This window comes from Haemaphysalis longicornis, unplaced genomic scaffold (assembly GCF_048455015.1).
Source record: "Haemaphysalis longicornis isolate Haplotype H1 unplaced genomic scaffold, Haemaphysalis longicornis Haplotype H1 scaffold_3, whole genome shotgun sequence".
Lineage (NCBI taxonomy): Eukaryota > Metazoa > Arthropoda > Arachnida > Ixodida > Ixodidae > Haemaphysalis > Haemaphysalis longicornis.
The window spans coordinates 132,632,059-132,659,226 of NW_027526335.1; the positions used below are offsets into that span (position 1 = coordinate 132,632,059).

The 27,168-nt window shown below is 47.7% G+C and overlaps 1 protein-coding gene across 10 annotated transcripts in view; it reads left to right on the forward strand.

The window, feature by feature from the left end:
* Positions 1–27,168, forward strand: part of LOC144175102 (protein scribble homolog) — a 159,161-nt gene that overhangs the window by 128,347 nt on the left and 3,646 nt on the right. For 6 of the 10 annotated variants that reach the window (XM_077704177.1, XM_077704181.1, XM_077704179.1 and 3 more), the window contains 8 exons: positions 6,351–6,740; positions 8,650–8,818; positions 11,053–11,167; positions 12,002–12,181; positions 14,141–14,343; positions 16,427–16,494; positions 18,785–18,982; positions 20,445–20,517. In XM_077704177.1, coding sequence (XP_077560303.1) covers positions 6,351–6,740; positions 8,650–8,818; positions 11,053–11,167; positions 12,002–12,181; positions 14,141–14,343; positions 16,427–16,494; positions 18,785–18,982; positions 20,445–20,517 — 1,396 coding nt within the window. Of the gene's footprint in view, positions 1–6,350; positions 6,741–8,649; positions 8,819–11,052; positions 11,168–12,001; positions 12,182–14,140; positions 14,344–16,426; positions 16,495–18,784; positions 18,983–20,444; positions 20,518–22,347; positions 22,423–27,168 lie in introns of all 10 variants that reach the window. The other 4 variants (XM_077704178.1, XM_077704185.1, XM_077704183.1 and 1 more) reach the window with 4 other exon arrangements.

Here is a 27,168-nt window from a genome sequence, read left to right on the forward strand (position 1 = left end):
TGCAGTGACTGCACCCCTTCGGTTGCTCTGCTGTTGGCCCTCTTCCCCCCACGCAACTGCTCGTTTTCCGATCTTTCGTATCTGTATACGTTGCCATGGCTGCTGTAATATCGCACAGGCGAGGACACACGCGCTTGGGGTGCACACGTACTGAGCTTTCCGCCGACGCTGATCGCCTCCTTCGTTCGTCGAGGAAGAGCGCGCGTCTGTGTGCTTGTGTTCTGTCTGACGCGTCCTGCCCGACCCAGCGGCGTCCGGTGCCACAGCCACAACCTCAGTGCCTTTGGGAAGAGAACTCTCTACTAAGTGAGGGTGTAGCTTTTGGAAGCACGTTTGTAAATACCGCTTCTTTTGTCTCTTCCCCTTGTCTGTATGTCTCTGTGCTGGTCCCCCCCCCCCTCTATCGCACAGTCCCTAGTCGCCAACAGCCGGTGGTATAATACAAGATATGCAACGTCAGAGCAGTCACCGCCAGTGATTCTTGCCTCACCTTAGCTCTAGCTTGTGAATGAAATCAGCAACGAAAAGGTGTCGAAGCAGCTTTACGTTTTATACCCCATGCCACACGTATGACATTAAGTGTTTAAGGCCTTAAGATACAGAATGGCATTATTTGGGCGGGCCGTGCTACATGCGAAAATGCAAGTACATTAAATGTGTTAGTCATGATGGTGATAATGACCTAAAAGGGAAATGCACTGATATTTTAGAAGTTCTTAATGTAGATAAAGGCATCTTACAAGGGTTAAAAATGTTTTTTGTGAAAGAAAACGTTATGGGAAATAGTATTTTCTGAAAAATGGTGTGAGCTGTTTCTTAAAGTAGCTTCAGCAGCTGCCGTCGCCTTCCAGTGGTAGCCAAATCTGAAAAATTCAAAACGTCGAGAAACACAATGTTTGCCGCTTGCCGCTGTTTTAGCGAACTTCATCTTCAGAACTTCGCCACGAAGAGTGCAAAAAAAAATAGTCTGATTTTGAAGTTCAGCTACGTTTCTGTGTCAGCACTGTGTTTCTGAGAGTTTCGTTAGTTTCATTTCGTGCTCATTGCATTCTAGAGTAGGCAGATTTAAGGCGTTCATGAAGGTGAACGAGTTGTGCGGAACTCCTTAAACCAAAAATGACATCAAAGCGAATGGCATTAGATTTTTGCGTGTAGCAACAAATTAATGGCATTAAAACTTGAGGCATTAAGCACTTAATGTCATTTTTCGTGTACGTGTGACGTGGGTATTAACCATATTTCTCTTAAAGGAGCACTTACACGAAAATTTTATGTTACACTTTTATTGCTTTTATCGATGCTTAATGGTCTGGCCAACCTGAAACAGCACTTCAAATACTTCAGCGCACGATAGGTAATTACATTGAACGGCCTGAAAATCGTTTGTTTCAAATTCCCACGCTTTCATCCCGAACGGCGCATATGACAGAATCCCCGCCTGACCTCACGACGCTTTGTGCGGACGTCACCAGTGCCCGCTTGAGAGGGTGTTACGCCCACTCGCCGCTCGTGGGGTCGCGCGCGTGAAGTGACGTCACGAGTTTTTGACGACCGCTGTCGCGTCACTTCTTTTGGCTTGACGGGGTGATGTCACGCTGATGTCCATTTGCTGAGCGCCGCTCCGCGCGCTGCTCCGTCGGCACGATAAATGAGATCCAATTGAACTATGTTCTTCGCGTCGCAGGCCGCTCATATTTCAGCCAGGGTATTCTGTTGAGCGAAGGAAGTGAACTGTGCAATAATATTAACGCCGAAAATTGGTGTCAGTGCTCTTTTAAAAAAAGATCTTTGGCTATTTTTTTTTTCAACCCTGCAGTTTTCAATTTTGCTTCTTGTTGACCTGTACATACTTGTTCTAGTGTGAAATCGACTGCGAGTGATGTTTTCGAAGTGGCAAAGCTTTCCTGAATGTTGTACCTGACTTGCACGGCTTTTAGGAGTGACTGCCAAGGCTGCAAAAGGACTGCACAAGGATGTCTTTGAGGAGAGGGTGGTGGGGCTCTTGTTGGTTGTGGTAATCGGAGGCGATTCCTTCTATATTTCATCTCTTTGCACCGAAAACACGTGGCTCATTATCGATTTTTCGAGGCCAGTCATATCCCTCGCAACAATTCAGGTTCCTCGGTGTTTTGTGGACCCCTCGCAGTTAAAGTGAATTTTAGCTCGCAGCCGAAAGAATGTGTGTTGCACGTTCTTTTCGCTAGTTTTCCTTCTCTGTCATTCAGCACCAAAAAAAAGCTTAATTGAGGCTTTGCAGTGCATGAGTGCGCATACCTCTGGTGCGATTCTCGCCAGCCCTCTCTTGCCCACCCCTTCGTCCTCTGGTGTCCTGCAGTAGAGCCCCTTTGTTGTTGCTGCTACAGCCACTGTTGTTGTGGTGCTGTTTTCTCTCTCTCGTCCTGCTACTGCTGTCTACTGGGTGTCCGCACCATACTGTGTGCAAGTCCTGTACTGTGCCTAACACTGTTCGCCGGCCGCTCTGTCAGCAACAGGAGATTCATGCATGTCCATTCATTTGTAAGGTAGCGTAGGGGGAAGCGGACACCGTGCGTGCTTGTGAGTTGGAAATGGACGCTACCTTTTGTGGTCCTGACCCTTTTGTTGCGATCGGCCAATGAGAAATCACTTTGATCAAACGAGTGAGTGAATCGCTTTGAATGTGTGGACGATTTCGGGTACAGGGAAAACAAGCGAACTTGGTGACTGAAAATTTCAGAACCTTGTGTAGCGCACAATAATAAATCTGCCCACGAGATTTTTTTTTCTTCGGGGGCATCATGGCTCAAGTTGCTGGGTTTGTTGCTTCGAGTTTCATTTCTGTTTTCCCATTCCTTAGCTCACGTGCTGTGTCTTGCAGTCTATATTAGAGATGCGCTGTTGTGAAGGTCACACCTTAGTCACACTTTAAAGAAAGGAGAAAACGTGGCGCAAACTAGACGTGGACGAAGAAGACAAGATACGACAGATACAGGTGCCTGTATCTGTCGTCTGTATCAGTCGTATTGCCTGTATATGTCGGACAGATACAGACGGCACCTGTATCTGTCGTATCTTGTCTTCTTCGTCCACATCTAGTTTGCGCCACGTTTTCTCCTTTCTTTAAATACGTACCAACTAGTTAGATCAGCAACAAGTTTTCTTAGTCATACGTTTGGTGGGATCGACAGTATTGCACAAGTAGCTCCACATTTCTGCGTTGTCAGCACCAAGTGTGCACAAAGAGGATTCCATTTTGAGTGGGCCTCCATGGAAGTGCGTGTGGGATGCTGCTGTATTACTTGGCAGAAATGCATGCACTCCCAAACAGAGTAAGCAACTCCAGGCAAGTTGTCTGTCATGTATTGAAGCTTTTTCTCACAACTTTTGGACGTGAATGGCCCGGGCAAAGCAGTCAAAGTTGTCATTTTCAAAATCTGTCAGATTGGCAGATTTAAAGAAGCGCCAAGATGTAAAACTAAGCTGGCCTATATTGCTTGAACACAATGCGAGGAGTAAAAGTATGCCACTCTCAGCAACTGCACAAGTACTTTATTTGAAGGCAAAAAAAACGCAAGAAATGCTGGTTTTGAATAGTTCCAAATAAACGAGGTATAGCATGTCTTTGAACAAAAGCCAAAAAGGCTACAAAAAAGGGGTGTCATTTTTAAATCACAATGAAGAATTTTTCCTTTTTTAGTGTCCTTTTCAAAATCTGACTTGATGAACCAACTTTGACGGGCAAAAAAAGCTATCACATTCAGCGCTGGAACTACGACCTTATATATTTACATATTTTAGAATTCCTTTCCCACAAGCTTGGGAGCATCTATCGTCGTAGAGTCGAGAATTGGAGCAGAAATGTGGCCACACTCTGCTTTTTTTACCTTCTCTCCATTATGTAATTTTGCGTATAGGCTGTGCCTGAGTAAATTTAGAGTGGATGACATTCACTATTATTATTAGTTTGGAACTACACAAGAATGCTGAATGAAAATTCGATGCTTACCGCATTGAGAGATCAAGCAAGTTTTTGAAACTGATTCGCATTCGCTTCTCTAAACAAATGATTAGCCTGAGTGGTGGACGTGCATCAAAAAACAGCAATGTTCAATTGTAATGCAATGAGCACTTGAAGTAAAAGCTGTTTGCGAATGTACAGGGTGGTGCGACGATAATTAGAACACTTCAAAATATTTTCCTGGGCGAACTGCCGCTCTGTTCGCGCTCAAACTTCACACGAAGGCCGCATTTTGTGGTCTATTTTGTTTGACACCGGGAACAATGACGGTACTTACCTGTTTATTCTGGAAATAAATAAAAATGATTTTCGCCTAAGGAAAAATGTCGGCCGATTTGGACATGCGAGCCAGCGCAAGTTGATCTTGGAATGACGGCGCCACCTAGGGTATGCAGAGCGAAACGCACATTTGGGATTCACGTTAGGGAAGGAGCTTTCCTCCATGAGCCAAGTGGTGCGGCAGACAATCATAAAATGCACCTAGGAAGGAGCCAAATGAGCTAGCAGACGATCAGAAAGCCCGCTTTCACATTTTCTGGTTGTCTGCTACACCATTTGGCTCCTTCCTACCGTGAATGCCAAACGTGCGTTCCGCTCTGAATACCCCAGGTGGCGCCGGCGTTCCAAGATCAACTTGCACTGGCTCGCACGTCCAAATTGGCCGACATTTTCCCATAGACGAAAATCGTTTTTATTTGTTTTCAGAATAAACGGGTAAGTACCGTCGTTGTTCCTGGTGTCAAACAAAATAGACCACAAAATGCGACCTTCATGTGAAGTTTTAGCGCGCTCTGCGGTTCGTTCAGGAAAAAAGTGTTTCAGTTATCTTCGCACCACCCTGTATACTTGATAAGAAATACTGTCTTCCCATGCGCAACATGGCACCAGTGAATATTAACCGAAATGATTACCTTATTGTTCCCAAAGTGGATGCAATTGAAGGCGTGGTTTCATGGGAGCGTTGCGTGTAGTGTCAGCATTGCGCTTGCTGCCATGGCCCTTTCTGCAGCAGTAGCTTTGCATTTCACGCTTGGCTCATAATACAGCAACTTTGTTTTTGCTGCAGGTATGCTTCTACATGGATTGCAGCCGGATCTGATGCAAACTTGCTTTTGCTTGCGATGTCTATTTCTGTCTATTTTAATGGTCAATTACCTTTCTTGATGTAGTGAAAAGGTTCGATTCCATTATTTCAGAAATGTAAAAAAAAAGTTTTAGAAAAGTGTTCAAATATATTGCGATTCCACCAGTTTATCTATTGTCACGGCTACTATTACTGAATGCCGTTTCTTTTACTGTGTAGGCCCACACGGCCAAAGCGATTATTAGCAAGTACCATTCACTCTGAACGTCATTAGGTTTTGTGTGTACCAGGGACATAACTCGGTGGGAGTTATAAAAGGCATTTGAGTTGCACATCTGTCACAAAACCAGCAGCAGTAGTGCAGACCAAGTGTCTTGTGACACAAAGTTCAGCCAACAGTTTTTTTTTTTTCTCATCATTTCTTGGTCATAAGTATAAGGGTATATATATACCAAAAGTATATACCAAAAGAGCACAACTTGTCTCACTGCCTTTTTTTACCCCCTCTTTCGCTAGCCCAAATTGTGCAGTACAATGTGGCACTTTTGTGAATGGAGTGCCTAGCACGCAATAAGCAAGCTTGGCAGGACTCTGTCTTATGTCAATTTATCGTACAAATTGTACAAAAATTGCCGCTTACTGGATCTGGTTTGCAAGTGCTTGCGCCAATACGGAAATACGAACATGTCTTTAAGCGTCACCACAGCCCTTTGTGGTCCTGTCTCTGTTGTGGTCTGGAGCATGCAGTTCTGTAGAGCACTGTTTGCTAGCCTTTCATGCCACTCTCACGCGGGCCATTGCATTGGTTGTTGTTGGCAGAGGGCAAAACTCTCGAGCTCCTCGCAATGACTTGGAGCGTGTGTGTAACAGTTAGACTGCTGGAAATGTCAGTGGTCATCACCAATGCCATGCCCGTGAGAAGGGCACGAGAATGCTTCCTTGTCTTTGCACATGCCTGCTGCATCCTCCTCCCTCCCCCTTTCTTTTTTATTCTCACAATGGCCCTGTCATGTTCTGCCAGAGGTGACTGTCAGTCTCACTTGCTGCCCCTGCGCTTGTCTCTCTTGCATGGGATTCTTCTTCTGTTTTGGGTGTGTACTAGAGTGTGGGTAACAGGTTGCACTACGTGAGCATCCTCTTTGTTTTCTCTTTATTATTTTCCCCTGCTCTTTCCCCCCTCTCATATGGTTTTGTTGCTTTTACACCCCCTTCTACTCCCACATTCCCCCCTCTCCCTCCCCTCCGAACCCCCCCTGGTGGTGAGGGCAGCTTGTCAAGAGTGACCGGCCGCAAGTGTCGCCGCCCCCTCCTCCTCCCCCTGCACCCACCTCTGCGCCCTCGACCCTCCGGCACGGGGGTGGTGGCCGCCCTCCTCCCGAGCCCCACTCGAGTGACGACGTCTTCCTCCCCTCCTCCTCCTCCTCCTCCCTCCCTGTCACGGCAACACTTCCCGGGGCACAACAACAACCTTCTCCTCTGGACAACAACCTCGCTGGTGTTGGTGGTGGTGGTGGTGACAACGTCAAGCGAGTGGCGAACGGTGTGCTGCTCTCTTCTTCTCGCGCCTCTTCTCTCCCCCCGTCGGAGCCCTCTCGGCCCAGCAAACCTTCCAAACCTAGCCTGGCTCCTAAGCCTGTACCCCCTCCCAAGCCCAGAAAGGTAGGCACACACCTCTCTCTCTCTCTCTCTCTGACCACAGCCTACCACTGTGGGTGTTTTAGTTTCGCTTCCCGTCTTTCCTTTTCATTTCTTTTACTCTCTCTTTCTCTATCTGTCCTTACTCTCTTGCAGATTTCCCTTGGCTGCCAGAATATCCCTCGTTACACCCAGATATGCGTTGCATAAACCACTCGACTGTCAAACAGCAAAGCAAAAATTTAAAACCTTTTGAGTTGAAATTGTGATGTGTAGCTGTTGAATTTCAAGTTATGAGCTAATAAAAAGGAAGCTTGATTCTCTATCTACACAGCTGTAAAAAAAACGGCTGTGCTCCACTTGGAAGTTCCAACCGGATGGGCCAATTCTGCATCATGCACCCATTGGCTTTCCCAAATTGGACAGTGGCATATCGCACTTAACTGATTTATCCTGTTCCATTGCCGGCTAACCCATAGCCGCAGCTGCTCAGTCTGATAAGAATTGCCACAGCATTGCATTGGTTACCTGTCTAACAAAAAAAAAAAAAGCACGGTGTGTGGATGAGCAAGTTTGTTGCTCTGTTTGCATATAGATTGGACAGTTCATTGTTTTCTCAGTTTTCTGAAGTGTAATTGTGCACCCTCTGCAGGCTAGACGTGTGCAAGGTGAGAGCTGCACAACAGAATGATACGTCAATGCTAGAAGGATAACTAGTTATACCAACTTCACATTTCAAAAACTATAAATTTAAATGTCGAGGGAAGCTGGGAGCTTGCGGCTTAAAATCGTTGCATGCACGACCAGAGTGCAAACCACGCTGCAGTCTTCTGCACCCTCGGCCCTTCTGTTTCAGTCGCTGCAGGTGTAATTCTTAAATGTGGACGCACATGTGTATCCATTCCGATTATGCCACGCGTTTTGATGCAAAGATATGTCTTGAGGCATATCTTCACAGTTACGGTTCAGGGATGTCACCGTTGCCACTCCACTTGCAAGTGCAGTCATGCTCAACATTTCACGTTTCGATTGACATGTCATAAAGGCATTGCGAGTTAAAGTCGTAGAAAAGTTTGTGTGGTACTCACCATGTTGCTTCCGGTCTACGTCTATTGATTGAATTCGAATGAATTTCACGGCTTTTTTTTTTTACATGGTACGTTACTTTTTTTATATATATACAACCATCGTGCGTCCTTGCTTTATGAAATTTGAGCAAATGGTAAATAAAAAAAATGCCGGGCACAAAGAGGACAGGACACACCCAAAGCCTAGTTTCCTGTACTTGGGGGAGGGGGATAATTCGAACTACCCAAATTTCGTTGTTTTTTTTTTTGTTTTTTTATACATATATAGGGCCATTTAAATGGCCAAAAAAGCATCCTACGCTAGTCAAAAGGGTGCTCCTCGCCGTAGCTGTTTAGTTTTAAGACCGCAGCAACTTTTCAAAGACGACTTAGTCTTTATTCCCTGCCTGTTTTTTGAGCTGAGTGAAAGTGGAGTTGTACGTAGCTGACAAGCTTCTGTGGCAGGGAGCACTTTGAAGCATTAGACACCTGAAAATGTTCAATTCTCGGCCTGGTAATCCCAGTGGAGTGCAACCTCTGGTTTTAGTGCTACAGAAAACCACGTAATATGCCATTGGGCCTGGTGGACGTCCGGCCAGAAGCTGTAGTGCCTTATTGAGACAGCGGCCACCTTCATGAAATGGGTTAGGTTGTGCCTGGAGAGCCTGGCATTTTGTTAAGCTCTGCTTTTTGGTATCTAAAAAAAAAAAAGTGGGGTGCTATAGCTGCGGTCTTCTTCTCCATGACTGGATTTTGTGCGTCTTTTCGTGAACACACACACATTGCATTCTCAGAGGCTGTTACAAACAGAAGAGGGGCACAAAGTGGGATAGAGGGGGTCATCTCCAGTGCGTGTGTGTGTGCAGCTGCAGGGCTTGGTGACGGAGCCTGAGTCGCTGAGTTTCATCGAGAAGAAGCACCACTTTGAGAGCATGCAGCAGCAGCCCAGCCAGGCGGCTGCCCCTGAGGCCAAGCGGTTCAGCTTCCTCTCGGAGAGCGAGCTGCAGAAGATGAGGGAGCAGCAGGAGCAGGAGGGTGAGTGGGGGGCTCGGTTTCCAGTGCTGTGTTCCTGCTAGTTCTCACTTCAGTAGCTGGTGCGATTGCTTGAACCAAGGGGCGGACCTCTCCTTAAAGGGGCACTGACACAAAAATTTTGCATCTTGTTTTTTTTTTTTGTTGCGATAAGTAGCTAGTGATCTACTTATAACCTGTAGAAACCTCATTTGCTTCAGCGTGCGACGGTTGTTTAATTAGAGGCATTTTCAATGCGGCCAGTCGCAGTTTCGGTTTCAGCGAGTGCCGCGAAACGATGGATTTTGTGGATTTTGTGTGAACAAAGCTGACCACGTGACCGTCGGAGGGATATCAGAGTTACAGAGCAGAGCCGCCGTAGCACTGTCGAATCCGCATCGACGGCAGTTTCTGCGAATGCCCCCCCGTACTGATCTCGTGAGGCGCCTAATTAAAAAGCGACCGTGGATGTGACGCAGGCGCTGCGAGTGCAAATGCTACCGCGGCTAATGAACGACGCGCGCCGCTCGAGACGGTGGGTGGCAAGACGCGCGCTGGGAGCAGCCGGCCGGTCTGCCTACAGGTCCGCCTACAGATGCGTTCGGCTTAGCACTGCGGCGGATATTCGAGTGCCGCTCTCGTAAGCGGTGCAGATGACAATTTTTAATGCAACCCGCCATGGCATCATTAACTCCTTTCTCATGTAAGCCACCATGGTCGGGACTTGGGGACAATTTCGTGCAGCGGTAACAAGCTCTCACTCGAGCTACCTGCGCCGGCGTGGGCCACTTCGCGGCCGTGGCCGCCGCCTGCACAGCGACCGTGCGGCTTGCCCAGTGGGCTTTTCGTGCCTCCGGCGCGTTTCCGCATCCAATGGTAATAAACAGTAATAGAAACAGAGTGCCTGGAATCGCTGTAGAACTTTGGTCGCGGCCAGCTGCCCGATGAGCTGACGAAATCACGGCGCCTCCGCCGCCAACGATCGGGTCGTTCGTTCTCGAGAGCAGAAGCTCCGCCCTCCGGCCCTCCGATTGGAGCGGCGAGCCGGCAGTGCGGAAGCGGCAAACACAAACTCGTGACGTGTTTGGATGTTGTTTATTTACACTTGCGCGTGGTCCTCTGCTGGCCGCTCGGTTGCGTTTCGCACACTTCAAAATTGATTTTAAATATGTTCTAGGCTGTATTCACCGCTGATATTTTGCAGATGATGTATATGTGTTCCCACCAATCTATCTCCGAAGTTATCTCGCCTTCAAAATTTTGTGTCAGTGCCCCTTTAAAGTCGGTAGTGTGCTGGAAAGAGCAGAGGAGGAAGTGCAGCAGGCATTGCAGCTGCCGAGTTTCTTCTGGCAGCGCTTGCTAGAGATCTATGGGGCGCTGTGATTGGGTGCCTGCCGGGAATTATGAATACATGTTCTTATTCATACGATTTCCTGGTTGCTACGCTCTCAATTGCGAACACGAAAAATTCCCCGTGGTATTTTTTCTTGTGGGTGGTACGTCTTCCCAGATAGTACATTTCTCCCTTGCGGGATCTTTTTTTTTTATGTATCAATGAGGTTCTACTGTACTGAGTTGATGCTATTGTTTTCTGCATGCTCCCACCTTGAGTGAGCTGTGGTGTGCTGATATATTGTAACTCATTGAAATCGCTGTATAGCATAGCGGTGGTCAGTGCTAAGGCTTTTTGTAAAATTCAGCCACTGAATGAGCTATTCGCTTCTTGGGATTCGCCAACCATTGAGGCATGCAAGATATTTGCCTAATGCTCACTGTCAGCTAATGCTCACTTAGGATAAGGCACTTCATCTGCTGGCTTGTGTCCGCAGAACAGAACGTAGGCTCTGCCACCACTAGCAGACTGCAACAATTGGCATTTTGCATTCGAGTTGATAAGCTTACCCTCTGTTGACAGAGTAACTGACTAGTGCCAAAGCCAGAACAAAGTCTCATCCTAAGTATAAAAAATAACGAGTTGCTCTTTGGGGCAGTTTTGTCAGTGTAGGCCCTGGCTTGCCGGTCAGGTACAAATTGAGGCAGGCTCTGGAGGAATGCTGCTCAATGTGGCTTTCAAAGACGTGCCTTATGACACTGCTGCAGTAGATGTATTGGCACAATCACGTACCTAGTTTCTGGTGTCCCACAGTGAGGAGCAGTACTCCCTTGAGCTCCAGAGCATGGTTCGCAACAGGGGCTCCCAAAACTTCGACTCTTTCTGTAGTGTTTGCCCCCGCTCATGTCTGTGCCTGCCCCTGTAGGCAAGCGTCGGTGGTCGCAGAGAGATGACAGCGGCGAGGAGGAAGAGGAGGAGGCTGAGGAGGACGAGGATGTCGAGATGCCACCGGCTGCGTCTCACCACGTGGTGACTGAAAGGTGAGGAGGGGGCAGTTTGGGGCACCACGCTGAGCCCTTTCTGTGTGTGAGTGAGGGAGAGAGAAATAAATCTTAGATGCTCCTGCGATGTTAGGGAAAATGAACACCTTGAACAATCCACACAGGTTGAAAACTAACGCCCACTGCTTGCATTAACCCTTGGCATGTTTCATTCATATCAAGGGAAACAATCGGCTGCCCATTGAGAGATTAAGCTCATAAAAGAGACCCGGTACTGGTAATTGGTTGTGAATGGCATGTATATGACAAGTCTGTCAAGTTTGGACTCTCAGCCAAATGTACACCAGACTGTGGGCAGTGTTAGGACACAAATTGACACCAGGCGGACACAGCACAAACAGTGTGTTCTGTGGGGGTAAGCACCTGGAAGGTGCTTAGAGAAGCCATTAAAAGAATTGGTATCTTTGTATCCCTAACGTGTATGGACAAACAGGATTAGGTTGCTGTAAAATGCAGCTGAGGGCTGTGGCATGTCAAGTACCGGTTCTAGTGATCTTGTAAAACACCGTTGCAGCAGCTGGCATTCGGCGTCTTTTATTTGTCATTTTGGACTACCCAGAACAGCTCCAGAGCAGCTTTCCTGTCATTGGATTTCTATTGTAAGAAGAGTTTTGGACTGCCCAGGAGGAACTGCTCCAAACTGCTCTGGACGGGCAAATAAAAGAGTGCTTGCTCGTGTTTCTGCCTCTGCATCTTGCTCCGCAGCTCGGGGTAGATCATTCTTGGTGCTGTGGTTGGATCACAGTCATTCAACACGACTTACCTAGCCAGTGCTGATGGGTGTTGTTGTTGGCCCCTTGCACTCTGCTGCAGTGAGGTGGACAGTGGCCCAAGGGAGCCCGTACGGCGGCTGCCCCCGATTCCCGCCGTGCGCACCCTCAAAGCGGAGCGGCGCCAGCAAGACCACCCGCCAGCCGACGGGGCAGCCGCACTCACCGAGGCCCAGCAGAGGGCGCTGGACGCCGACAAGAGGGCCGCGTGGAGGCAGGCCAGGTACGTGGGCGAGAGGACGAACCGAGGAACGAAGGTTGAGCTTCCCACCTAATGGGTCGGAAATAGTACCACAGCAGTATTGGGGGAACCACTCTCCAGATGTCTCTCCGAAGCTCAAAATGTGGATGCACTACGAACTGTTGTGAATTCGACGTTGGTGGTGGAACTGGGCAAACTTGGTCAAAATAAGTGGGAGTACTTGTATTAGCAGAAGTTGAAATGTGCAACCTAGTATTGTCTAATAAGACAATAAGACATGGTTACTAGTGTAACAGGACAGAGGCGTAAAGAAGAAACACTGGGCTTCACTGCTCCTGCGTCGCTGTCCATTTATGCTGGTAATCATCTTGTATTATGCTAGCTGCTAACTAGCCCAACTTGTACAGCTCTAATGGGACCCTTGGATTCCGTTGAGTGAAGTGAATTGAGTTAGCTGAGGCCGAATTAACGAGAGTTGGCTGATTGCTGGTGAAGGACAAGCAAGGGGGCCCCTGTAGACTTTTCAGATAGAAAAGAAAGGGGATTTCTGAAGTTCCCACGAGTCTCAGAAAAGAAATTACGCCCACCTCCCCTCGCGGGAACCCTGGTGTGATGCGACGCTGAGGGGGGTTCAAGCGCAAGCGGAGAGCAACCGTCGACCGAAAGGCCGCCGGAGAGCGGCACACCGGTTATATGCGCAGCGCGCCCGAAGGAGAGGAGACCGCGGAGAGAGAGAGTACTGCACATGCGCAGCACCGCGCGCAGCGCCGCTCACCGGCGGAGTGAGAGCGCGCTGGGCCGCACACCCGCAGATGTTGAGAGTGTTCGCTCTCACCTGGGCACGCGCCGGCGCCAGTGCGTCTGCCGCGGCTATGATGCAACACAATCCACTTCAATCCAATCCAATCCAAGCTAAGCCAATCGAATCCAATCCAATGCCGCTCGCGAGAGAGTGTTCGCTATCGGAGAGGATAGGGGGTGAGCGGAGGAGAGTGCGGGCGCCGACGACGACGACGACGGACGCACGCAGGAAGGACAGGGCCGCCGACAAGAGATGCTCTCAGCGTCGCATCTAAAAACTGAGAAGTGCTACCTTCATCCACCCACTTTTCCCAATTTGTGTGCTTGCTTCTGTATGCACGATTCCTTACTCTAGTGGTTCTCAGCCATGACTGCCCCGGGGACCCCTTTTGGGCTTGCTAAAGTGATGGGGGACCCCACAATGGAGCATATGTTGTTTGGTGTCATAACATCAAACAATTTCTACTTGCAGCTTACGTAGCCTACACACTTATTCGATGCCTGCCTTTTATGGTTGACGCTAATGACGATGCGCACCATGTTAAACAATCTGGTCTTGAATCTAAAATACTTCTAAACACCTATATATTGCCTCTTCTGTGTATGCTTTTTTCCTTCTCATAGCTGGCTTGTCGTGCAAAAAGCAGTTGTTAAAATATGTGCTACGCGGAGAAGCTAAACGTACATGTAATGCGACAAAGCTACATTTTTTACATTGCAAGAAAGTGCTGGCAAAATCGAGAAAAAGCTTTGAGTAAAAGCTTTGAGGTAGGCTTCGCGGACCCCTCAAATGCTCTCGCGGATCCCCAGGGGTCCGCGGACCCCCATTTGAGAATCACTGCCTTACTCCTTGCCAAGAATACCATGACAAAAAAGTTGGTTTTTATGCAAAGCCTGTATCGAATGACAGTTGCACTTGCGAGGGTTTGAAGGGAAAGAAAGCTCATTACAGGTGTACCACAGTTCCGGATATAGTGACGTTAATTATTGTTTCAGATCATAGAAGAAAACACGCTTTATATCTGTGTGAGGGCAGTTGGGCCTAAATGATTTTTCCACTTGCAGGGTATCACAACATGCTGGCAGCCACTTGTAGGTCCATTTTTGATCGTGCACGAAGCAAGTCAACTGTCATTGTCCCCCCCCCTTCCCCTTTTTGTTCCATTTCTGCCTGGCTAGGATGAAGTCCCTGGAGGAAGACGCGGTGCAGGCACAGGCCATGCTGGCCAGCATGGCGGTGGGCGTGGAGGCCCGGCCTGTGTCGCCCATCTTCAAGGCCGTCAACATCAACATCGACGAGGGGGCGAGGGGGCAGCCACCGACCGGACAAGAGCAGCAGCCCAGGAGAAGAGGGGACGATGACGACGACGACGAAGACGACGGTGAGGACGTGGCTCCGCTGTTTGCGGTGCCTTCCGTCCTCTCCTTTAGCATGTCTTCTGGGTGTGGAAGCACAAACAGTTAGTCTTTTTGGTTTACAGTCCCTTGACTCGCTGCGGATATTGTATTTACTCGAATCTAGGCCGGCCTCAGTTATAGACCGACCCCCGAAATTTGGAAGGTCAGAAAATAAAAAAAGGTTTACCTCAAATGCTAGCCGAATGAAAAAAGGCATTGGACTGAGACTAGAACATGCACTTTATAATGCTTGCGGCACTTGTCGTAGCATGTTCAATGCTCACTCGTCGTCGCCGTCGACATAGCTGTCCTTTTGTCACTGCCCGCTTCCCACGGCGCACTGTCCTTTTTTCCGTCTGGCGCGTTCGAAATGCTGCGTTTACGGAGGGCCTGCGTAATTAGGTCAGCCGGAATTTCGTCCCATGCCGCGGCGACCCAATTGGTACTTGGCTGAGTGAAGCCCGCTTAATGCACCCGGCCGGTGCAAGTTGGTGGCCTTGCATCGTTATCCAGTCGTTGTAATGCTTCTGCAGCCTGTCCCTAAATGGTTTGTTGATGGCCACGTCAAGCGGTTGTGGCTGGCTCGTCATACTGCTGGATACTGCTTGCAATGTCCGTACCGCCCTCGGAAAGCACGGACTTCACAGCATCTGCCATGTGGCCACCATAAGAGTCGAGAACCAGGAATGACTCCTTAAACAGCTGATCCCCAGCACGACGCTGCCAAACAGTCTTAACCCAAGTGTCGATGCGGGCACCACTCATCCAACCTATCTCGTGGGCTCATACAGCGACGTTTTTAGGGAAACTTTCCCAGCTGGAAGAGTCTGCCTCTTAAAGATAATCTACCACGTCAGCTTTCGCCCATTAGCCGTGCAACATACCACAGTGGGACACTGCTTCTCATAGCCTACAGTTTTGACTTTCACTTCTTTCGCGTCCTTCTCGTTAACGGTGTAGGCCACAGGCGTGTCAAAATACACCGGGGTCTGATCGGTGTTGCCGATCTGGCCCAGTCAGTGCTTCTTTTCCAGCCGTTTCTCGATAACAAAGCACTGGAGTGCGACTAGCTTCTCTTCTAGGTTTTGGCACACAGATGTCTCCTGTCACAGGCGGAACCCAAACTGCTTCATAAAACGAGTGACCCAGACTCTGCTGGCCTTGAACTGAGTCTGTGCAACACCTTGAATGTTTGTGATCTTCCTCACCTTCTCTTTTATCTCCGTCGTCACAGGCATTCCACCTTCTCTTTGCTTTGGGATAGAGTCAGCGACATCCTTCTTTACCTCGTGGTGGCGACCCTTCTTGGGTCCTGCGAAGGCCATTCGCTTGGCAGCGCAGCTAAAAAGTTCATTCCGCTGCTTCTGCCATCGGTGCACGCTCTTCTCGTCGACCCCTAAGTTTCATCAGGATTGCTTCTTGGGGAGTCTGCGGCAAGCTTGGGACTGGTAATCAAAGAGCCGCGGTAATTGTCATCGGGTTGCACAAGGTGTCTGCTTTTCTGTGTGCCTGCCTGTACTATTTTGGCGAGCATAAGTGTATAGTGATCTACGGGGCAAAAGAGCTGCCGTGAATAGTTGCGCACCTGGTCACTGATGGCTCTACAGGATGGCGCCATTGGTTGCAGCAGGGGATTCTCGTTGGGAGCAGTTCGAGTGTTGGGCATGCACGGTACTGACAAACAGCTGCATCTGACCCGCCCTTGCAGCTCGGCGCTCTGTCAGCATTGTAGGGCTGATGCATTAACGTGCCACCCAAACAAACGCTCGCAATCGATGAAGGAGCTGTTTGTTGGCGAGTGCCCAGGTCTAGGCAGCTCACCTTAGACAAGCCAGCCCACTGTTGTCCGGGGAAAGAGGAAGTTTCCTGTGGAACAACATATAGCAGAAAAGCCCGTCGTGCGCAAAGGGCTTGTCACAGTAAACGTCATTCAAGCCGTCAAGGCAGAGGATTCCTGTTGGGGCTCTGTGGCCACAAAGCACCAAACAAAGCACTGGTGCATTCTATGGGACCGCAGTGTAGTCCTGAAAGAGAGTGCAACTTTTTTCTTTGCATGTGCCCTTTCAGAAAACAGCAACAGCCTGGAGCACCAAGAACTGGGCTATGATAGGGAGCAACAAAGCTTAGGGCACAAGGTAAGACCAGCTGGGGAAGGGAAACGGTGCTTTGGTGCCACGCTCTTGTTTATTTTTCTCTCTCCTCTTTCCTTATTTTTGCCTTTTATTTTTCATTATTTTTGTTGTCCAGGCAAGGCTTACAACTGCGAGGCTTTCGCACATGCATTTTCATGCTGGTTTATTCCTTTTTCGTTGTATTCCTTTTTCACTGTAGACTCGTGCATTAGTTGCATATCATAAAATGTCTTCGTGGTGGGGGGGGTTGAGCTGCTGCTGTTTGCAAAAGGCTGTCCCATGAAGCTGTATGCAAGTGCAATTGCCATAATACATGTATAGCCCATAGGGAGCTTGCAGAAGTCTAGTATGACTGTACAATTGGATCAAGCCAAGTAATGACCCCTCACCGGGCAGGTTTGTTTCCCAGCTATCACAGTGGTATTTTTGGATGGAGGCAAAAAAAAACGGATGCCACCTTATTGAGTTTTTGGCACACATTAAGGATCCCCATATGGTCTAAGCTAATCCATAGCCCTTTACTACGGCAAGTCTCGCAGCCCAGGTTCAGCTCTGTGGATTTCAAGGGGCACCGCACAAGCTGGCGCCCTGTTCTTTCAGGAATTCTTTTCCCATGACATTTCCAAGCTCCACATCTAGGTTTTGTCACACATGAGGTCAACGTTGCTGTTTTCCCTAGAGATTAGGAATAGGTGTAGAACTCCAAATGCGACCTAGGGAATGTCGATCAGCACGGGTCTTCTGGCAGTGTTGATTACCCAGAGCACGGGTGCGTATAATTAACGCATGAAGTATTCCAAGGTTATTTGTTATCTTGCAAGAAGACAGTCCCAGTTAACAGTTAAATGGGTGTGTTCATGTATGGACCTAGGTGACATCATCATGCGTTTTTTATGGGTGGCACTATTAATGCGGTCCATGCTGCAATTCTCGGCATGTCGTGCTTTGGGGAAATGTTGTGCACAGTAAGCTTTGCAGACCTTGAGGCTTCCATCCAATGCCACTGAATGGCATCTGCCTGCACAAAAGTTGTGAAGAACGTGCGAACATTCATGAATACGTGTGAATGCCCGATAAAGGTTGCGAACGTAATGATGTTCTGGCAAGGGCAAAACATCCGAATTTTACCGAAGAGCAGGAACGTGCATTGTTAGGTGCATTGAACATTGCTTCTGAGTGCGCAGCCTAAGCTTTCAACACAGCAGGTCTGATGTGCACTCCATTTGCAGTGCTCCTTTGTGTGTGTGTGTCTGCATTTGTGTGCATGCGTGCTGCCTCCTGTGCGCTGTGACGTGTGCCGGCATTGTGGCGACATTGTGCAGGAGTCTGTGTTTGTGCCTGCATGTTACCTGGAAGCAGCATCTCTCCTGTTTGTGTTTTCTCGTAGCCCGTTCTGTTAACAGACATGCTGCGGAATGGTGAAAACATGTGACGCCTTCCTCTCCTACGCTCCCTCTTCCAATAAAAAAGTAACCCTTGTGTGTTTCTTGTGTGCTAAACGTGGTGACGGAGTGAATGACGGCCTATACAGGCCCCCAGAGGGTATATTGGACGGATTCGGGAAAGAGGCGGCAATAGCTTGCAGCTTTACATAGACAACTTTGTTCGAACTTTGTTAGGAAAGGGGGTCTTCCCTCAGAAGGCTCATAAAGCAGGCTCTGCATGGGTGAATTCCCGTTTATAAGCGAGAGTGTTGGGGTCCCTCAGTATCCTCACTCAGGATTACTCTCTAGCAAATCTGAAGGGATGAAAAACGGGGACCGTGAGAACAAAGTAACGCAAATGAGGGAAAAGATTGGTTGTCTTTCGAAGGGTGGCTTTCTCATGATGAAATCTAAGGGTTGGCGAAATCTCGTCTGGTTGGGCAGATGATTCATGGTTTAAAACGAGAGATTATTGACCAAAAGTTTATTAAAAAAAAAAAGACGTTTTGGCTCCACACGGAAGCCAAAAATGTCTTTTTTAATAAACCTTTTGTCGGTGATCTCGCGTAATAAACTATGTGGCTCTCATTGCTCATAGGCAGGTGTAAAAACCATTGGGAGGCATTAGTTGGCGCTCAAGCTTTCTCTTACAATTGTGCGTGGCTAGTTTGTCAGTATTGTAGCCATTGAACCCGTCACCAGCATTTCAGACAATGTCAAATAGTCCAAGCTCTTTTAGCCCAGTCTTTGTCTGGCAATGGCGTAGCCGATGTCCGCATGTCGGATTGTTAGTAGCCAAGTAGTGGGAGCGACGGGGGAGGGCTTTGAGAGAGAGCGAGAGAAACAGCGCGACTCCCTGTGGTGCCAAGGAGGCGGCGCTGCCCGGCGGCGACGAAGAGCTGCCTCGGCTGGTGCTGATGCTGCGTGACGGGCAGACGTGCACTGTGGAGCGGGAGCATGTGGTGGACGAGACAGTGTCCCGCCGCATTGAGCGCGTCATCGACCCGCACACGGGGGAGGCCCGACTGCGCACGCTCGAGTTTGTCGAGAAGGTGGTCGAGAAAGAGGTAAACGAAGAGCAGCGGGCACAGGTCGCTAGTTGGGGCACGCCACCTCCCTCCTGTCGCCGCACCCTGCCGCGTTGGTGGGGCCGGGATCGCATGATGGCAGGAGGGAGTCACACGGCCTCTGGTTGTTGGTGGCACACCCCTCTGTAGGCGCTCACTTAGACTCGCGGCAAGGGCAAACCAGCATCTGAAAGCAGTTTTTGCCTGGCCGGGCTTCTTCTGCATATGTTTTGTCTTCTCCTTTTGATCTTTTTCGCTGCACACCTGCTAGATTGTGTGATGACAGGCTTCCTTTCTTCATTTGTTTTGGACAATACGAGGCGGACATCTTTCTTTCCCTCTTTTGAGTCTCTGCGTTATTAGGAATGCGACTCGCACTTTCTACCCACACTCTGGGAGGCTGAGCTGCATGCAGTGTGTGTTGAGTACGACGACGCCGCCTTTAGGAGCTTCCTCTAGCTGGAGGGCACGGCAGTTGAAGGAGAGGCACATGGTGGTGGCTGGCAGCCTTGCATGTGTACAAAGAATGCATGGACGTGGTTGCTCTTTGGCATGCCGTTACCTTTTTTTTGTTGTTGTTGCATTGTGCATGTTGTGACTACTTGCGTGTGTGTGACGTGTTTTAAGACAGGTGTGTGTTTCCAGTCTGTTGCTTATTTATACGTTTGAGATATCCTGCACAGAAGTACCGCTTTTATGCTTCCGCAGTTAACAATCTTTCATAACTGAAGATGAAGTGTCACAGTGTCATGAAATTGGGCATAACATTTGGCCCCTGAGTAGCTTAGGAGCAAAACACTGATAGTATTTGTTATTTTGACACGTGGTAACTACGGCAGCATTGAAAAAAAACGGCTTGCCAAGAAGACAAGTTGCAGCTTGGTGACAAGTAATTTGCCATTAAAGGCTTTTCTGAGCAGCAGTGAACTATCTGCAAAAGCATCAAATGTGTGTACTGTAACAATACCTCGTCTCACAGTGGAGGAAATTGACGGTCTTCTTGTCAAAACGTTGCAGCATTTCTCTCCCTCTGTCTCTCACACGCACACTTTCTCTTCGTTTTAATGCATCACTAGAGGGTTATAGCAGAGTGGAGAACCGGTCCCGGTACGGTACCCGGTACACCTGCGCATGCACACAACCAGTTTTTCCGCCTCTGCGCACGTGAAGTGCTGCCGGTCGACTACCAGTTATTGTACTGGGACCGGTTTTCCGCCCTGCTATAACTCTCCATTGTTTCACCTGTGTTGTTGACTACCCCTGCCCCCGGTTGTTACTGTCTAGCTTCTTTTTGCCTAACCCCTCTAAAGAGCACACCAACATGGCTGCTATATTCGTACCACATTTGCTCTGTTCAACAAAGGCTGCAGCCTCTCTTGAAGATGTGGGAACTTGGATGGCATCATCGCTCACCCCTCTTCACTTTGCGCGTGTTCCCTCATTGCGTGATTCGCTTTCCCAGATCGAGACGACGACCGAAAAGATCCTTTCTCTGGAACTCCATGGGAGGCACGACGACGGCACCAACGACAATGGTAAGGGCTCGCTTTGTTTGCTGGGACCGTAATAATTGCCAGTCCCATTCTTCTTTCCCGTCCGCTTTGCTTGGCTCATTTCTATGCCTTGTTTTAATGACACCACCAGCATGGGGCGTGGCTGGAAGCATTTTGGTCACAGCTCCACTCCCTGTCCACTTGTAGTAGTCACCTTTACCCAGCATTGTACGTTTTTGCATTGGAATTTAAGTTTTGATGCCTCAGAGCTGGAGTGACCAGGCAACTGTGGACAGTGCTGGGGCTTTGGTTGCCAGTAAACTGCCCAAAACATTGATAAAGTGCAGCATTGATGACTGTGCCACGTGGTGCAAAATTATTGAATCAGCTATTGGGGCTGTCTATGAGGTTTTCGTTTGTATTGGAACAAGTGACTGATCAAGCATCTACAGGTATGATTGACTTTTTGTGCGGCCAGCTGAAAGTCAGTGAGGTATTAATCTCCCACAGCACACTCGACAATTGGGATGTACAGTTGAGTCAATATATGGGGCTACACTTGCAAAATCAGGCGTATCATTCGCACGACATTGAGAAAAACCTGTTTTTTATGGGTTTTTTTTTTTTCCTTTTTCCATCAAAAGTTGTCTGTTCCTTTCATGCTTTCAATTTTTGTATCTTCAGCATATTATATGAAAAAGGCATAACGCTCTGAAGTGGGACTACATGAAGGTTGCTTGAGTGGTGACATTTCGCCTTGAATTAAAAAAAAAAAAAAAGAACCCCATTTAAGATTTAGTTGTGCTCAAAATTCACAATGTTACTCGAAAACAGTGCGACGGCTTGCTGACGGGCCTTGCCAGGCGCTGTGACCATGAACCTGCTGCCAGTGCTTTGCACCTAGCTGTCCTAATAAGCAATCAATAAATGTCAACTACAGCTTTAGGAACGCTTTGTAGCAACTGTCTTCATAATCACACAGCACCCCACACAGCAGTTGCCATAAATTTTTTTTTAATCATGACCTGTAGAAAGCTCTGCTATACAAAAGCCTAATTATAGCTTTAGTATTCGGCATCTCTTGTGGGTATAAACTTTGTCATGGAATTTGCAGCGAGAAGTACACTCTCCACATCGTCAACCCTCTCATCAGTTACTAAGGCAAAGCCCCAGGTGCCATCATTTTGCCTGATTTATACTTTAGGAAATCCTTTGTGATACTAACTACGTGGTCGTGGCAAAAAATGGTGACACTTGTGTTTTAAAAGACCTCACTGGCAAGCTCTGTGCCGTAGCATTGCCCTAATCGCTTGAGCACATGCACTGTGGCAACTGCTCAAGGAAGCTGCCATGAACAAAGTTCAAGAATGCGGGTACAGCAGAACAATGGCGAAGCCTTTGAGTATATGTTAGCACTTTTTATTGGAGCCTTTTAGAACTAGATGTTAGCACTTTTTATTGCAGTAAATGAGCACCAGGTGATTCTCCATTGTGGCTTTTCCTCAGTCCATTGTGAGCTTTGGGTGGCATTGGGTAGTGAGTGCAGAGTCCCTGTTGGCCGACCAAGCAGCATTGTAACATGCATGTAGCTGTTGCATCACTTCGAGGACACTGGAAGCATATGATGGTGGTGGTGTTGTTGCCTGCGTTGCTGTTCTTCTTTTGTAACAATTTGGGCTCACTTTGGGTGGACTCAACGCTCAGCATTCAGCTGCTGCTCGAAGTGTCGACTGGCTTGCATGTGCCCTGCTGCCTGCTTGATCGATAACCCGCCTTGTCTGCATGCCACCCCCCCTTCCTTGCCTCCCTCACTGCCTGTTACTGGTCTTCTTTTGGGAGCGCTGTTGGTGGTTGGGTTTTGACTCTGCCCAGCACGGTGGCCAACTAGCACCCAGGGTGTCCGGGGCGTCTCGAGCACGCAGCACCCTTCCTACTGCTGAGGAACAGGTGAGTCAGCACCTCAGTAACTGCCAAGGGTGCACGCATGCACGGGGTTCTTCTTGCGGCACTTTTCGCGCCATCCCTTAGGTAATGGGCAGTTGCAGTGGGCACCTGCAGACCTTATGGCGTGTACAAGGGAGACCACTATGCGTGTAAAAGAACAAAGCGCGAAAGCTATCCCCACTTCCACACCGACAGCAGCGTGGGTGCGATGGGCATTTGCGTAAAATGAGCGTAAAATATCAGCTGAGGTGCCCCAGTGTATAGTACTTGACTGTTGTGCACGTTAAAACATTTAACTTTCAAGCTTGTCTAACCAAATGTAAGGTGCAAGCTCCCCCCCCCCCCTTCCCCCTCTCCCCAAACAAGTTCTCCCCCTTCTAAACTTAAGTGGGAGAGGAAGCAGGAGGATGTCTTCATCACATAATCTACGCGGTCGGCATAACATTAGCTAGAGAATTGGCGGTGAGCGCGAACACAGGCGGCGCTGTGAAGCGCGCCTCCGTGAAGTCAGCTTAGGGATTCTCGCATTTGTCGTCTGCTTCACTCAGGATCGCTCTCCCTGCTGTTTCTTTGCGCTCGGTCAACGTCTGATGCTTGTCCGCACCAGAATTGGCGTGTGGGTAACTTTTTATCGTAATAATAGGCTTAAAATCGCATACACTAGCTCATGGTGTCAATTAAAGTATAGTTTTGGATACCGCTACGGGAGAAACATTGCCGGCGCCACCCCATTCCTTGCGAAGCCGGTCCTGTGCGGAGCGCGAAGAGTCGGAGCTAGGCGTCAGCTTCTCGTGTAAGCATTCGAACAAAAGGAACAGTCAGCTGCTAATAACCGACAACAGCGAAAATGGAAGACCAAAACAAATTCTAGGCCTTCAGGGCTGTCGGCTTTGGCAGAAGGCATCACGATTCTCGGTAATCATATGTAAGGTAAAACAGTTTTTGCAACCTTGCCGAACACTCGAAAGCGTTTTGTCACATCACTTTACGTTGTCAAGGCATGAAAGTTTGCCGACATGCACTATAGACTGCAACAACTGTAGGTTGAGTTCCAAATAACCCAGTGTGTATATACGCGCGTGCTAATTCTATACCAGGCATCTAACCAGTATGGAGGTTTATTGAGCAAAGCGAGTCACGTCTTCGTTAAATTTATAGTAACACATATATGTTTGTTAAGACCTAGAGGGATATTTCGGAACATTTTGCACAGCCATATCTTCCCAATATTCGGATATGCGTTATAGGAAAACTGCACTCAAGAGGAGAAGGAGTAGGAATGGGAGGAGGGAAAACTTTTTTTAACAATTAAATCGATCTGGTTAGTGGGCCGGGTCCTCAGTCCAGGAGAACAGAGTAAAAGTAATTTTCTTCAAATCATAGAACGCCATCCCGAGTAGAATAGGATTTGTTCTTCGCGCCTGGAAAGGTTGAAAAGCAATAAAGAGCTACTTGGAATTCTTCTTCGGTTTCGAGTCTTGTAATATATGCAGGTATACTATTTATTACGTTAGTTAGTGAGTACATCATGCCTTCAACACCGTAATCATGTCATCATTGTTCGAGTTGAGAGTCAGTTCGTTATGATAACGATATAATTACGATAGAAATTCGGAGCACAAAAGCCGCCTTCGAGTACTGTGGACCACGTTGTTTAGGGCGCGATCGCGGTGGCGTAGCACAAACTTTCTCATTGTATTTGCATGTGAATAAGCAAAGCACGCTGCGGATATGCACCTTCTTGCACGCAGCCCCAATGAAAGCCAATTTGTGAAGAAGGGAATGTATGCCATACAAAATGAAGGAAATATCCACACGACCTTTGTGAGGCTCCCAAACATCCCGAAACCTCCTAATAAGAAGTTGGTGACGGCGCAGAAAAATTAATGCGTTGGGCAGAAAAAACAGCAAGAAACATTAATCCGATACAAGACAACAACGAAAGAAACAGAAGAAAGCCGCTTTATTTCCTGCTGTGCGATGAGCGTGTAGAGGCCGCGGCTTGGTACGTAGTATTAGACTGTTGAGTCTTCATAGGAGCATCTCAAAAATACTGCAGGGAAGCCTACGCATTTTGAATACTTATCGAGAAGCTCTGATCGCTGATCCTCGCGAATAAGCAAGAAAGGACGAGTTACACACGATCTTCTGACCGATCCTCTGAAGAAACTTGTTCTCTATCTCTTCGTGTGTTGCAAACTTGTGGGGGATACAGCTTCAAATTATTCAGATGCGTCAGAAGCTGGCAAAATAACTGAGTCGATAGAAATACGCTTTTTAACGCACTACAGCAACGAAGCGGGCGATTTCTAGCCCAGGCACTGTTGCCCCTCACAAGCGGAGTGTAGCAGACGACAGCGGTGCGAATCCCTAAGCCAATGTCAGAGCCAGGGGGCGCCACTCAAAGATCTCACCGCCAATATCCAAGGTGCAAGTTTCTCTGTTACCTTGTCTTAAAGTTATGATGTTTCAGAAGGAGGCCTTGCACTTTTGTCATATAGAATAACTAACAAAAATAAATTCGTGTAATTAAACAAGGAAGTTCTGGTTGTTTTCTCATTCTCAGTACATGACCAAAGCCTAAATTCAGGACCAAAATGTGCTGTGCTTTACGCTTAAATGAGAAAATAAGTGCACTGTGTTTTCTCTTGCTGCGTGCAACTGGACTTGCCATGGTAGCTGTGTGAAAGGTACTTCCTACAAACGAGAAACGAGCTAAAGCTAACTCAGTGCTCAGGAGTGAGGGAGCTGCTTTTTTGGTTTCTGCTCTCCCCTCTTCTCTCACTTTTCTCCCTCTCCATTTAATGCCATCTTTTTTTCTTCTCTTTTCTCGTTTAGTTCATTGATTTTTTGTTTTTCATCTTTCTTTTCCCTTAAATTTTCACAACCATCCTTTTATGCATTTTTTTTTATCCTCTTAGTGTCTTCCCGGCATTCTCCGTTGGTCGCGTTAGGGAGAATGCAGTCAGTATAGCTCGTATCATTCAGCATTCCGAAATCTTGTTAAAGTAGCCACGCTAGTCTAAACAGCATCTCTAAAGATTCGTGCTGATTAGTTCATGTGGATACTGTACTCTGTGGACCTCATTAACTTTTTTGTTACTGCGCCTATTCGAAATCGTTACATTGGAACGTCAAGTTGGGAGCCCCTTTTCATAGCGTTCTAGGCGTTTCTAAAAAAAGTTATGCTATTTAGGGTTAGCTCAGAAAATGCCCTTTCAGAATCAGTTTTGTTTTAATTTTTGCAACAAAAACGTGATTTTTGATGCGCATTTGCATCACCTGAGTGTGGAAATGGGGCGTGATCGTCAAGCACCACTCCTACCAAAGGATAAAACGTGCTGCTCATAATTACTCTGCGTCGGTTTTTTTTTTTTTTTTTTTTTTTTCGGGGCACCAGTGGTGAATGAGAAGCTGAATTGTCAGGTTTGCACTCTGACCATAATAATCACTGAAATCGGCTGAAAAGATCAAGGAGTGTCTGTTGGCAAAGTTATTTTGTGATTTGAGGCAGTTTTATTGACTTTGCGCAAGTTGTTCCAGGTTGTACTGTAGTTCTACCTACCACAGTGCCATTTGCAAACAGTTTACAATAGTTTCGATTTTTTTTTTCTGCATCGCGAAATTTTTATTTGGCGCTACTGTGTCGTGGCACTGTCGTGGCAAAGTGCCACGACAAAAGTGCCCGCCTCTTTGTCGTGGCACCTTCATCGCATGCTACTGATCCTCTGAAAAAGCATGCCGCTCGTAATTTTACCCCACCATGACCCAATTTTCACAATAATATTTTCAGATGCAATTCAAAAGATAACACCCAATCGTCGTATATCAGTTCAGACAAGGATAACGCTTCAAACTGGCCTTGCACACTACCAGCTGTTCGCCGGCCAGTTTCGTTTCCATATGAGGCTATCTTTGGAGTTGTAGTGTTCCGATAAGTCTCCAACAGGCATGGTATTGTTTCTTTTTGAAAATGTTAGGTGTCGAGCGGCAATGCAAGAGGCTCAAAGGACCGAACTCTTTTTGTCACACGAAGCTGCTTTGTGAAAGCTTGCTGGGTATGATTCTAGCATGTCGAACCACATTCCTGCAGCAAGTCAGAAGGTGATAATAAACTGCACAGATAACTGACGGCGAACTTCAACAGGCATCGACCACCGGGTTTTGTTTTCAGCTCCATGCAGAATTCTCCGCATTGCGTGCTTGTCCTGAACATTGTGCTTGCCACGAATGCCAAGTCAGTCATTAACAAAATGTTTTTACGTCACTTGGGGACAAAACATGGTGCCTCTGACAATGTCAAACTGGAAATTCCTTCCAGGGAACCACGCAGAATTGCACATTTTGAAATGGAGGTTGAGCTTCACTGCATGGCGCAGGCAGCAGACGTGCTAACATTTTTTTTTTTTTTTAATCTTACAAATTGTTCCGTGCAAGTCGGCATGTTTTCTAGGATGTATTTTTTAAGTGTTTCCCTACAAAATTTATATTCAAAATTTTTCCTACTATGGGTGGTTCGTCATACCCAACTTTCTTTTATCATTTTCTATGACAACTGGACAAAAACTCTGATTTTGATAATTTTTTCGCAACTGTTATGTATGAAAACATTTTAAATATTGGTGTTGTGGGAAAGGGCGCTAAATCATCTGCATATTATGTTGCTGCAACTTGTGCCAAACCCATGGGTTTAGGACAAAAAAATAAAAATGTTTTCTTAGACCCCTAAAACTCTGTCAATTTCCCGCG